The sequence below is a fragment of the Prionailurus bengalensis genome, chromosome B1, assembly GCF_016509475.1.
Source record: "Prionailurus bengalensis isolate Pbe53 chromosome B1, Fcat_Pben_1.1_paternal_pri, whole genome shotgun sequence".
Taxonomy (NCBI): domain Eukaryota; kingdom Metazoa; phylum Chordata; class Mammalia; order Carnivora; family Felidae; genus Prionailurus; species Prionailurus bengalensis.
The window spans coordinates 199727246-199740652 of NC_057344.1; the positions used below are offsets into that span (position 1 = coordinate 199727246).

At 50.8% G+C, this 13407-nt stretch overlaps 1 protein-coding gene across 3 annotated transcripts in view; it reads left to right on the top strand.

Annotated features, from left to right (window-relative positions):
• The window catches only part of SLC2A9 (solute carrier family 2 member 9), a 256914-nt gene that overhangs the window by 178682 nt on the left and 64825 nt on the right, over window positions 1-13407 (top strand). For all 3 annotated transcript variants that reach the window (XM_043572969.1, XM_043572968.1, XM_043572967.1), the window contains one exon: window positions 5005-5115. In XM_043572969.1, coding sequence (XP_043428904.1) covers window positions 5005-5115 — 111 coding nt within the window. The remainder of the gene's footprint in view (window positions 1-5004; window positions 5116-13407) is intronic.

Here is a 13407-nt window from a genome sequence, read left to right on the forward strand (position 1 = left end):
TCCCCAGCTGTAAAGTGCCCCCCCCCATATGATGGCAGGAAGATGGACGAAAGGATGTCTATAAAGTTCTCAGCACAGAGCTGCCCTGCCCTGAGACCCCGGGCGCCTGGGTTCCAGCCCACACCCCCACCTCCCAGCCCTGGAACCCAGGTTAGAAGCTTAACCCCTCTGCCCTTGGTCACTGAGATGTGACTGGGGACATGACTCAAAGGCAGTATCAGCTGGTTGAGGGCTGGGTCAGGGTGGGGTTATGTTTTTACCTGTAAAGGAAGGAGCAAGATAGGAAATCCAACACTCTTAGAAAAGCTTTTACAAGCTAGCATGTTCTGGCCACCCTTAAAATTTGAGTCCTTATTTCGTATCTTTCTGGATTTCCAAATAGAAAGAGTGAGGGGATTGGGAGGAAGCCCCTCCTTGCTGAGTGCTGGAGGCGCCCCATCAGGTCATCCAGCGATGCTCATCAGGGTGTGAAGTGGCCCAGGAGAGGCGGGGGAGTCACTCGCTCATTCCTGCACATCCATGGTCAGGTCCAAGGGGCCCTGATGGCAACGAACGGTGACACTTGAGCTCTGGATGCACCAGCTCTGCGAAGACTGGGGTCTGGGCTCTAGAATTCTCTGGAGAGCAGGGGGTCTGCTTCTCTTTGCTGCAGAGCATGTTGTTATCCTTTCCCAGGATGCACCTGCTCCCTTCCAGCCCCCGATGGAACCCTCACCCCATTCCACCTCAGGAGGGCAAGCAGAGGCAGCAGAGAGCAGGAAAGGGTTGGAAGGACCTGAGCCCACATCCCAGCTCTGCCACTCTTGGCCGTGTAGCCCTCACTGGGCCGAGCCTCACTTTCCTCATCTGTTAAATGGGGGCAAGACACCTACCCCACTGGGTTGTGTGAGGATGGAATTAGAACACGTAGATGATAGATTTGGGGGTACAATATATGAGCCTTTTCTCCCCTCTGAAATTCAGAGCAGGTTAGAGAGACTGGCACAGGAGTCGGATAGACGGGGATCACAATGTCTCCTCTACTCCAGGTGGAGCAGGATTAGAGGTTGTGACCCCAGAAGTTGCCATGAATTCTGCATTCCCAGATTCAAGGCACCTCCCCAGTCAACAGGAAGAGGAAGCAACCCCAGCCCCAACTCCACGGGTCCCTCCCTGCATGGACAGAGCAGAGGGGACACAAGCTTCCCGCGGGTGCACAGAGAGCCCAGCGGGGGCGCATGTGAGCACATGAGTGTTTCCTTCCAAGGGCCCTTCATTCCTTATGTGATTCCTTGTCCCTTGGGCTGAGAGACAGTCGTGTTCCTGAATGGGAGTAGGAAATGAAGGGAAAGGAGGTCCCTGCCCTACAGTAGGTCCAGCACTGGTGCCATCCCTGGGAGCTAGTGTTCAGTAAACGACGAGATGTCCTTTGTCTTCTATCCTTCAGCGTAGATCCCGTGCGTCACCATTGGTGGAGACAACCTGTGTGTTGACAGCTCTCTTTCTCTCTCTGACCTCTGCTCCCACCTTTGTGCCTTCTCTCTCTGAACTCCGTCCTATAAGGACCCTCATGACTCCATTTCCAGCTCACCTAGATAATCCAGGATAACTTCCCCTTGTCAGGACCCCTAAACTTAACCACATCTTCAGAGCTCCTGTGCCAGGTAGTGTAACATATTCACAGGCTCCTGGGATTGGGACACAGACATGTTTGGGGGAGCCACTATTTGGTGACCACCCCCTGCGAGCACGTGTTGAGCCCATACTCTGCCAGAATCGCCTTGTTCCGGGCAAAGGCAAATCAGGTGGTTTCTTGTTCCTGAAGGGTTAGCCAGAGAGATGGGTTAAAACGCCTCTCTCAGGAGGAGGCCAGCTGCAGGCAGGGCCCTGGGCATATATGGGATTCCGGGGGAGATGATGGCTAGAGGAGGCATTTCCAGTTAGCCAGCTGCGCTAACAGCCCAGCAAAGCCCGTGCAGCAGGAAGGACTGTGGGGCAGGAAGGGAACAGGCCTGGGTCTGCACTCTGCTCTGGTGCGACGGGCTGTGTGTGGTCTCTCTGACCACACTGTCACCTGCACAAGCTGTTGAGAGAGTTGAACGTGATTATGGTGCTATGCTTTGTCTCTAACACGCAGTGTCGGGAGTTAAGGAGGAGGGCTTTGGGGCATCCGAGGCAGGCAGTCAGGAGGCCTGCGCCCCCCTCTCCAGGCTGCGAAGCAGACCCTAAAGTACTTCCTCCCCAAGCCATGCGCACGACTGTGACATGTTTCTTCACCAAAGAACAGTGGTGTCTCAGGGGATACCTGGAAATCTTCTGGAATGATACCCACCGTCTGTTGTACACCAGCTCTAGAAAAGACGCTTTACTTCATCACTTTACAGCTTGTTTGCAACCACCCTGAAAGCCAGATCTTTTTTCCCTTCTTTAGAGACGCATAGTCCCTTGCCTACAGACCCACAGTTCACCAGGGGCCGCGCTGGGGTCAGATCCGGTACGCAGGCCTCCAGATTGCTGTCCTTCCAGTCCTTCTCTGGGGGAGGAGACGGTCGGCCACCTGAGAACCTGACTATGTCAAGGATGAGGTCAACACAAAGCACCCTCTGCGGGAGGGTTTGCTGTGGGACACGCTCCACCTTTCCTGGTACTTCTGGGTCGTCGACGCCCTCAAACTGCCTGATCAGATAAACCTCAGTGCAGGAAGATAAACCTCAGAGGCCGTTACCTTCCTGCTCTGGAAGGTGATTCAGGGGGAGAGCAATGGCTTTGGGAGCCAGCACGAAGATGCGCAGACCTCACCCCCCACCCCACCCCCGCACCCCTCCAGGGACGGGGCCAGCCCAGCAGGAACACCTCACGGGCCCTGGACTGGGGGAGGTGGTCCTCGGGCCGATTTCTGCCTATCAATGAATAGGTACATTTATATATGAAATGACTCCCCACCTTGAGCTTGTAATTTTATGCAAATGATTCCCTTTGCTAACGTTTAACCCCCTCTGGGGAAGCCCGAGGCTACAGGGGGAATTGGAAGCAGGGAAGGGGGTTGCAGGGGGTGTGAGAAGCCAGGAAGGAGACCCCGGGGCAAGCCGGGCACCGCTTCTGCGGGAGAACACAAATCCAGCGGGGTCCGAGGCTGGCAGCTCTAGGGTCCAGACTGAGGCTGAGAATACCGTGATGTCCGCATGGTTGCCGGGGGATGGAAGGGGCCATGGAGCCTTGGCTGTCAGAAATCAGTGACTTTGGGTAAAGGCGTTTCTGCTCCTCTCATCCAGCCCTGCAGATCTGCTGGGGGTCACAGTGAACCTTCAAAAGGGAGTGGAGATCATACAAACAAATCCAGCGAGGACTGAGGCTTTCTGGAATAATTTTGGCTTCTGTCACAGCCCCAAGAGCTATAGGAACTAATGAATTTATCAGGAGCCACGTGTGTACTCTGTGAATGTGAAAGCAAAAGTAGAATGTAAAATTCTAATTTCTCAGCTCAGTCAAGTGCGAGCAGGCACAGGGGAGAGGGTCCTTGTCTTACGGGAGCATTGAAACGCATTTCGCCCAGAGATGCATCAAGTCCCACAAACTCACAGAAACGCATGCGGTCCTTTTTACTGGGCTCTGAGCGTTGCCTGTAACTTTATGAAGAATTACTCCTGTCGCTAAAACATAATCCATCTGCATATATGGGTGCAGGTCCTAAATTCTGTCTTCTCCCCCGAGGCACGAAATTTTTTTTGGTAAACAAATGCTGGTAACAAGACAAATCTGTAGAAACAAGAGCTCTTTCCAAACACAAAGTAAGAGGCTGCGCTCGGGCCTGACAAGTTATAGCCAGAGCTCTAATGTTTCTTAATAACGATCAGTGTGTCAATGCTTCTGAGGCCCTTCACACAGTGGGTTTCCCCGTCAGATGTCATGGAAAGGACAGCACAGGTTTCTGTCCTCTAGCAAACCCTTGCTCTTTGAGGAACGGTTGGGATTGGGAGAACACAAATGACCCGTGTCCAGCCCCTGGACCCAAAACTTTAATAATGAGCAGTGACAATTCTTACCCAATTCCTGATACCCTCTCCTCTTTGAGGAGGAGAAGGAAGCCCAGCAGGACAGAGGTCATTGCTTGAGGTCACACAGCCACCTCAGCATGGAGCCAGGTCTCCAACCTCCAGACAGTGATTGTCAGAGGTCCCGTGAGTGTCGTTAGGATTAGGTTTGGTCTCCAGTGGCAGAAACCCCCACACATGAGGGAAGTTGGGAGGGGTGGCCCAGCCGTCCCAGGACCACGCATCCTGCTTTGCCCAGGGCGTCCAGATTTGTGTCTGTTGTCCTAGACTAATTATTAACAGTCTCAAAAGTGCCGAGATTTGGCTAGTAAATTACAGCATCACTCTAAGTGAGTGACGACACAGGCTTCTTTGAACCTCGCACTCTAGCCTCTGAACAGGTGGCTTGCATTTCAAAGCAGGGGCTCCATCTGTAGGTTTGTAAATTGTGTGTTACACAACCCTTAGGAGCGCCATTCACATTGTCCCCATTATAGATTTACTGTGACGGTTTTCTAGCAGTTGACATTAAAGCATCTTGTGGATCAGGGACCTTTTGTGTTTCTCACGGAGTTGCCATGGGGGCTAATAGCAGTGCTATCCTGTCACCTAGTGATCCAAGAAGGCTGCTGAAGCTCCAGCCATCACGTTCACCATCTTGGCAGCAGAAGGGAGGAAGGGCAAAAAATGGGATCACACGTCCTTGATGGAAAGCTCATTTTAAGGAGACTTCCAAGAAGCCTCACCAACATTTCTGTTCCTATCTCATTGCCACCATCGGCTGAGCACGTGTTGCCCCCAGTGTGGTCGTTCTGTTAGTGATGAACAAAGGGGAGAGGAGGGAGCAGGAATAAAACACATAGTTGGCCACATCATACAGCTCCACTCTGGATGCAGCTGTGAATCTCAGAGACCACCTTGGACCTGAACTTAATTTGGGAAATAGATGCCTTTCACTGACTCTCCTCCCTTGTTTTTCTTCTCTTTGTTATAGATTTGGTTCTACACCAATAGCATCTTTGGGACAGCTGGGGTCCCTCCGGAAAAGATCCCATACATCACCTTGAGCACCGGTGGCATTGAGACTTTGGCCGCCATCTTCTCTGTAAGTGAACTGACCGGTTATTCCTGAGAACGTCATAGGGGGTGCATAGCGCTGTGGGGACCCCCAGACCATAAATGTGCTGGCCTTTATCTTTTTTTTTTTTTTTTTTTCATTTTTTTTTTTTTCATTTTTTTTTTTTTTCATTTTTTATTTATTTTTGGGACAGAGAGAGACAGAGCATGAATGGGGGAGGGGCAGAGAGAGAGGGAGACACAGAATCAGAAACAGGCTCCAGGCTCTGAGCCATCAGCCCAGAGCCTGACGCGGGGCTCGAACTCACGGACCGCGAGATCGTGACCTGGCTGAAGTCGGACGCTTAACCGACTGCGCCACCCAGGCGCCCCTGTGCTGGCCTTTAAAGGAGCATGTCCTTTGTCTCTCCAAAGTTACCTGAATTTTAGGAGTTTATCATGCAACTCATGATGTTTTACCTGTCTAGAGAATATTCTCATCTATATTTTGCTCCCCTGTTATCTTTCTTTTAATAAATAGCTCCCTTCTTAGAACTCTCACCTGGTCACAGATGATACAGTGTGATCAACACCCAGTGGAAAGGGCCATTTCTCCCTGAGGGTCCAAGCGAGAGTCCCTGTGAGCCTCGGGTCCATTGCCATGACTTTAAAAGTGTTTCTAAAGCATTAGCTGTCACCTTTGTACCCCAAACATGTAGGACTTTGGAGAGAAAAGAAAGGAGAAAAGACATTCCCGTCGATCAGTGTAACAGAGAGTGACTTTATAATAAGCAAAGGGGACGCTGGGATGGTTCAGTCAGTTAAGCATCTGACTCTTGATTCGTCTCAAGTTGTGACCTCGTGGTTTGTGGGATGGAGCCCCCGCTTTGGGTTCTGTGCTGACAGCATGGAGCCTGTGTGTAATTCTCTCTCCCTCTCTCTCTGCCCTGTCCCCACTTGTGGTCTCTCTCCCTCTCCCTCTCCCTCTCCCTCTCCCTCTCTCTCTCTCTCTCAAAAATAAATGAATAAACATTTTTAAAAAAGAGTTTAACAAGAAGCAAAAGTGTCCAAAAGAAGACACAGAACTCATCACTGTCAACCTCAAAGATGCACAATAAACACACTGTAGGGAGGAAGTTGGCAGTTTCACAATTTAGCAGAAACCGCACAGGCCTGGCAATCAGACCAAACTAGGCTTGAGTCCTGGTTCTGGAACTTCTTGGCCGTGTGATGCTAGACAATGCTTTCAACCTGTCTGAGCTTCGGTTTCCCCTTTGATGAGCTGTCGGATTCTCTTCTACCTTGTTGGGGTGAGGTCCGTGCCTCACATTTTGGACACGTAGTGCACGATGGGGCTCGCTTCCAAAGGACAGAGAGGAGGCGGGGGAATCAGAGTGAGGTTCTCTGACCTTAATGGAGAAGCTCATTTATTTCCACTCGCGTGCACCGACTTCTGCTGGCAGGATTGACCTCTGCAAACAGGCAGAGCCTCCCAGTGGCACTTCTGACTCACTTCTAACAGAACGCTACTTTGCTTCTTGCTCTCAATGGGCATCCTAACAAGATGCTTCTAAAAATGGACGTCAGGAAAGCGTTGAGGACTGATGTTCTGTCTCCCTCTGCTTTCTCCCATGGCCTTGTTCTTAGAGGAAAATACCTCACTGCTTCACAATCTGGGAGTTACACAAAATTCTCCTTTTGAGTTTCAGACTCCCTCCCCAGTCTGTGGCTGTCAGTGTTTACAGTGATCCGTGAAAAAGCACAGTCAGTCTAGAATGATAATGATAGGAAGTTACAGGGTTGGTTTTGGGAGTTTTTTGGTTAAGTATTTCAGAAATCAGCATGAGCTCATTAAGGTAAATTTGTAGAATTCAGAAAAATAGAAAGAACCGAAGAAGAGATCCACAATCATACGACCCAAGGACCTTTGGTAAAATCTCCCCTTGGCCTTTCTGTGCACAGGTGGATGTTCTGTTCTTACATGTAGTTATCCTGCTTTTGTTCACATAACCTCATGCCAGAATTGCTTTCTGGTTTCCTTTCCATTTTCTTGTCTGAGAAACGTTTTGTTGGAGTGTAAGGTGTATACAGAAAAGCATGCTGATCATCGCCCCTGGGAATTAACGCTGGTTGTGGCTCTTCGGAAGTCGACGGTACCGTCCGTGCCCCAACTGCTGTCTGTGGGGCTGGGGCTGTTGGGTGTCCCCCTTCGGAGCCTGGACGGCAGAGCCTGGATTCTGACCCCAGCTCCGTTCCTTTTGAGCTGCGTGACCCTGGCGAAGTTATTCAACAGCTCTGTGACTCGGTTTCCTCATTTCTTTAACAAGTACGTTGCCCTTGCCTTATAGAGATGGGGTCAGGATTGAACAAGTGAATACATGCCAGCGGTGCCTGGCAAACGGTGTGGGCTCACAGAGCCTTAAGTACCCCATTTGTCAACACTTGTCATCTTAAGTAAGGCTGTGATGAACACGCCTGCAGAGAGCAGGGTTTTACGAGGACTCTCGCGATCTTCTGATAGGTGAGGAAACCAAGTCCCAAAGAGCTGGCTTGCTCAGGATCGCACAGCCAGTAGGGAGTGGGGAGAGCTGGCATGGAGGGCCCCCGCTGCTCCCCAGGACCCGGAAGTGCTTTACCTGGGATCTCAGGAACGCTCACTCACATCACTCCTCAAAGTCAGGTGGTCGCCCTGGTTCGAAAGAGGAGCAGAGAGAGTAACGATGCCTCCAGCCCCGTCTCCCTGACCCCACGTGCCCTCCTTCCGGTGCCCTCTCTCTGGCCCATGGATCATCTTCACTAAAAGCTGACAGTATTTGACAGAGCATTTCTTGGAAGTGCTAATCGCAGGAAGGAGGGAAAGTGACTTCCCCCTCCTGGGAGAGGCAGGGGTCAGACTGGGAGTCTGCCTGCCTCCTGCCTTCAGGTGTGGATCATGGTGGGTCGTGGTCACGTGGCATGTGTGTTCCAGAGGAACCTCCCTGCGGGCCCTCTGTGGGGAGTGACGGCTTCATAGCCGTCACGGTAGAGTCGTTCACGCACGCATGCATCCGTTCCACAAGCAGTTCCAGCACACCCATAGCATGCTTGTGCTAGGGGGTCACCAGTGAAGTCGTCGCGTTCTAGGGAGAAAGATCCAGAAACAGACACATACCACGTGCAGCCCTGGGATGAACTCTCCTGGGAGGGCTTCCTGGAGGAGGGCCCCAGGAAGGCGAGCACTGAAGGTCCAGCAGACATGAGCCCGATGATGGGAAGGGAAGTGCACTGGCAGCCTGTCGCCTGGCCCTGTGCACATGGCCCCAGTCATCTGCACCCCTCCCAGTGTGTCATCTAAAGGAAACGGAGATGCAGAAGAGTTCGTTGGGAGCAGTTCTTAACACGGTAGCGTTTAGCCTAATCTCTGGAGCACCTCGAGATTGACTCCAGCATGACACAGGGAGTCTGAGGTGGAGCTCAGAAAAAGAAGGGAGAAAGAGCTAAGGCTGTAGGGCCCGGCAGCTCTGAATTCAGAGCCCAGTGACCCACCTGCAGCTGAGTGGTCTGGGGAAAATTGCCCAACATCTGTGAATTTGTTTGTCATCTTTAAAATAGACATAGCCAGGCCTGCATGTGGTAAGAATACTGTCCCCACCCCCCAAATGTCCCTGTCGTCATTCTTGGAAGCATAAGCATGTAACCTCACATAGCGGAAGAGGCTTTGCCGGTGTGGTTAAGGTACGATCTGGAGATGGGGGGTCATCCTGCACTCACCAGGTGGCCCAGTGTCATCACAAGGGTCCTTAAAAGTGAAAGAGGCAGGGTTGGGGGCACGAGGGACAAAAGCAGATGTTGGAGTGGCAGTTGCTGTCTCTGGTAGAAGAAGGGGCCACCAGCCAAGGAGAGCTGGTGGCCTCTGGAAGCTGGAAAGGCAAGGGACGGATTCTCCCCTAGAGCCCCCAGAAGGAACACAGCCCTGCCAGCAGCTGTGATTTTTGCCCCACGAGACCCATGTTAGACTTCTGACTTCCTTCATCCGCTGAGTCTGTGCTAATCCGCTACGGCAGCCACAGGAAACTAAGCCAGCACCTTACAGAGCTGTCGTGGAGGCAGACGTCAGTGTGCATGAAGGCCACGGCAGCAGTCCTGACAGCCAATCTTCGCTAAACCCCTTGGCCTCTCCGAAGTGTTCATCACCTTGTTTCCCAAGATACGGACGGACACTGTTTCGTCCAGCCCTGTGAGGCAGCAGCCTATCAGAAAGGACTTTCCAATTTTTCTTCTTCTTACCGAGTTTTTGACAGTCTGTTAAAATGGCTTTGGGACCCAGGACACTTGAGAAAGACATTTTTGTTCATTTGATTCGCAATTAATTTTGGCTCCTGGCACTGCTCATTGGCTTGGGCAGCTGTGAATCATTGCATCTTGCAGAAACAGCTGGTTTTCCAAATCGATTTTCTTGGCGCAGCATTAACTCTGAGCGAGCCCCCACCGTGTGTCACGCAGGCCGTGGGAGCCCGAGTGTCAGCTGACACGCGGGGCAGCAGCTTGTGGAGCCCGAGCCTCATTCCTTCGAGAAGCGGAGACTGCCTTTTCTAACCAGGGGGAGCGCAATCCACATTAAGTCATTCTTACTCAGGAATGGGCTGTGCCTAGCATTCAAGTGGGAAAAAGAATCCTACTGGTTCCCCCGCCCCCCTCTGCCTCCCAACGAACACACAGTTTCGGAATCAAAACCTTCAGAGTTCACAGCTGCATCTCGAGCCTCTGGATCTGGTGCTTGTTGGAGCAGAAAGCGGGCACCGACAACCAAGCAGGATGGTGGAGTGTTTGGGCTCCATGGGCTCATGGCCCTGAGCTCAGTCGCTGGGTGACCTTGGGCCAGTTAGTTAACCTCTCTGAGCCCCTGTTTTCTCTAAGGGAAAGTGGGGATAATACAATAAGACCTCCACAGGTCTTACCATGGGAGCTATACGGTAATTCACAGCACTTGGCATAAGACAGGTGCTCAGTAAATGTTAATTATTACTATGGGTTGAATTGTCATCCCCACAGAATTTATATGTTGAAGCTCTAACGGTACCTCAGGAGGTAGTCATTACAGGTGTAATTAGTTAAGAAAAAATCATTCTGGAATAGAGGGACCACCAATCCAATATAATTGGCATCCTTATTAAAAGGGGGAAATTTACACACACACACACACACACACACACACACACACACACACACACAGCATCATGTGAATTTTGAAGGCATGCTACAGAAGGCAAGAAACTCCCAGCAGCTAGAACAACCTTGGAACAGTCTTCCCTGCACCTTCGGAGGGAGCACGGCCCTGCTGGCACCTTGATCTCTGACTCCCAGCCTCCAGAACCGTGAGAGAAGAAATGTCTGTTACTTAAACCGCATAGTTTGTGACCCTTTTGCCGGCAGCCCTAGCAAACAAGTACAGTTTTTGTTGGTTACGAGTGTTCCAGAAGAGAACCAGACAGAAGCCGTGGAAAAAGCTGAAAATGCCCTCCTGCCTTCCAAGAAAATTGGAAGATGAAACTTGGAGCCAGAGTGTTCATTCCACCAACACTCAGCAAGTGCTGGCGGGGCCCCTACTCTGTGCCCGCACAGGTGTAGGTGTGTGGGATACATCAGTGGACAAAGGAGACAAAAGCCCTTGCCCAGGAGAAGGAGAGCTCCTAGTCGGGGGACAGACCGGGAACAGCAGTGTGAACTAAGTCAAGTGTCTGGTGGCTGATACAGGAAAGGATGCGGTGAGACGCGTTGGTGCAGGTTGAGGGGGGCTGAGAAGTGGGGCAGGTTGCTGGAGTGCATTGTGGTCAGGCTCAAGGGATGAGGGCGCTGTCCAGATAGCCAGGTCGGAGGACGGATTAGACGGATTAATTCGGGTGGGTGGGTCTGTAGGGTGGGCAGGCCATCCATCGGGAGCCGTGACCTTCAGTGGAGAGACACAGCCAGCCAAAATGTGCCTGGAGAAAGGGAGCCAGGAACCAACACCCTGGCCCCCCATTCTCTTCCCTCCTGATTTCTTCCTTTCCCCTCCCCCTCCCCCTCCCCCTTCCCTTTCCCCTTCCCCTTTTTTGCCTATTTATTTTTGAGAGAAAGAGAGCATGAGCACAAGCAGGAGAGGGGCAGAGAGAGAGAGAGGGAAAAACAGAATCTGAAGCAGGCTCCAGGCTCTGAATATCAGTGTAGAGCCTGACTCAGGGCTCGAGTCCATGAACTGTGACATCATGACCTGAACAGAAGTCAGATGCTCTTTTCTTTTCTTTTCTTTTCTTTTCTTTTCTTTTCTTTTCCTCTTCTTTTCTCTTTTCCTTTCCTTTCTTTTCTTTTCTCTTCTCTCCTTTTCTCTTCTCTCCTCTCCTTTTCTTCTGTCCTCTCCCCTCCCCTGTCCTCCTCCTCCCCACCCTTCCCCCTCCTCTCCACTCCCCTTCCTTTTCCCCTCCCCCAAGGACAGCCCTTCCTCTTCTGGAGGCCAACAGTGGCCCCTGCGCTCAGGAACACATCAAGCCAGGCAGAGACTGACTTCATGGGAAGAGCAGAGCAGAAGAGGCCTGGCCTGGAAGGACAGGAAGAACAGGGCCTCCCTTAGGATCTTGTCGAGGAATGAACCCTTACAGGGCTCTGCAGCCCCTGAAATGTCAGGAATTCTGCCAGCCACCAAATGTTTCATGCCCTTTATCCGTAGGTGTAAACAAAGAATACAACCTAGGCAGATGTCTGCCTACAAAATTCATAGTAGTATGAAATTCAAAGTAATATCTGTAAAATACTATAAATGCGCTTAAGTCAGATTTGGAAGCATTGAGTCGCATTTGAAATAAGTGACATTTTAGATTTTCCTTCCCTGGGTCCCTTCCTTCTCTCCTCATGTGTTTAATCATTTAACACAACGTGCAGTGAGCTCCCCGTTAGTTTGCTAGAGCTGCATAACAAAGCACAGCGAGCAGAGGGACCTGAACAATGCAAATGCATATTCTCACCTTTCTGGAGGCCTGAAGTCTGAGACCCAGGTGGCAGAGGGCAGATTCCTTCTAAGACCTGGAGACAGTGTCTGTTCCAGGCCCCTCCCCCAGCGTCTGGTGCTTTGCCGGCAATCCGTGGTGTTCCTCGGCTGGCAGAAGCATCAGCCTGACCCCTACCTTCATCCTCAGCTGGTGTTCTCCCTGTGCGTGCGTCTGTCCAAACTTCCCCTTGTTATAAGGGCACCAGTCACGTGGGTTTAGGGCCAGCCATCGTGTCCTCATTGGCTTTGATGACCTCTGTAAAGACCTGATTTCCAAACAAAGGCACATTCTGAGGTACCAGGGGTCAGGACTTCAACATATCTTTTTGGGGGAGGTCACAGTTCAACCCAGAAGGTTCCCCAAGGGTCAGGACTCCTGTCTCCTTCTTCTCTCTGCCCTTGTGCCAGCGCCTCACCCAAAGGAAAGAAAGCCTTGGGAGACAGCATATTTCCTTTTGATAAATCTATATGTGCCAGTGATGAGAGGCAGGACCGTGCAGGGGGTCAGAACAAGAGTCTGGAACCAGTCTGCCTGGACCTGAATGCTCTTTCTGCCACCACGTGACCTTGGGCAGGCTGCTCAACCTCTCTGAGCCTCTGTGTACCCATGGAGATGTTATGAGGATTAAATTATGACTATATGCAAAGCATCTAGAACCGTGCCTGGTACATAGTAAGTGCTGTACAACGTTCACTACATAGTAACCAGGACAGCATGGTGTTGGTGTAAGGGCAGCCATACAGATCAATGGAACAGAATAGAATCCAAAAATATAAAAGATGCCAAAGTAATTCAATGGGAAAAGTCAGTCTTACCACAAACAGGACCATAAAAACTAGACATTCACATGGAAAACACAAAAGACAACCCTTCTCTCATGCCACACACAAAATTAACTCAAAGTGGACCGTGGACTGAAACATAGAGGCTAAAATTATAAAACCTTAGAAGTTTTTAAAACCTTAGAAAAATTATAAAACCTTAGAAGGAACATAGGAGGAAGTCTTTGCAGCCTTGGGGTAGGCAGAGATTTCTTAGATGGGATGCAAAAAACATGAACCATTTTTTAAAATTATTAATTGGATTTCATCAAAATGAAAAGCTGTGACTATTTCAAAGACTCTGTTAAGGAAATGGGAAGGCAGGCCAGAGCGAGGAATGTTCACAAAGCACACATCTCAAAGGGGGCTTGAATCCAGAAGATGTAAAGGATTCTTAGAATTCAATAAAAGCAAGACTATCAGCCACTTGGAAATGAACTTGGAAAAGACTTGGGCAGACACTGTACAAAAGAAAAAATCAGAAGTATCAATAAATGGATGAAAAGTTGCTGAACACCA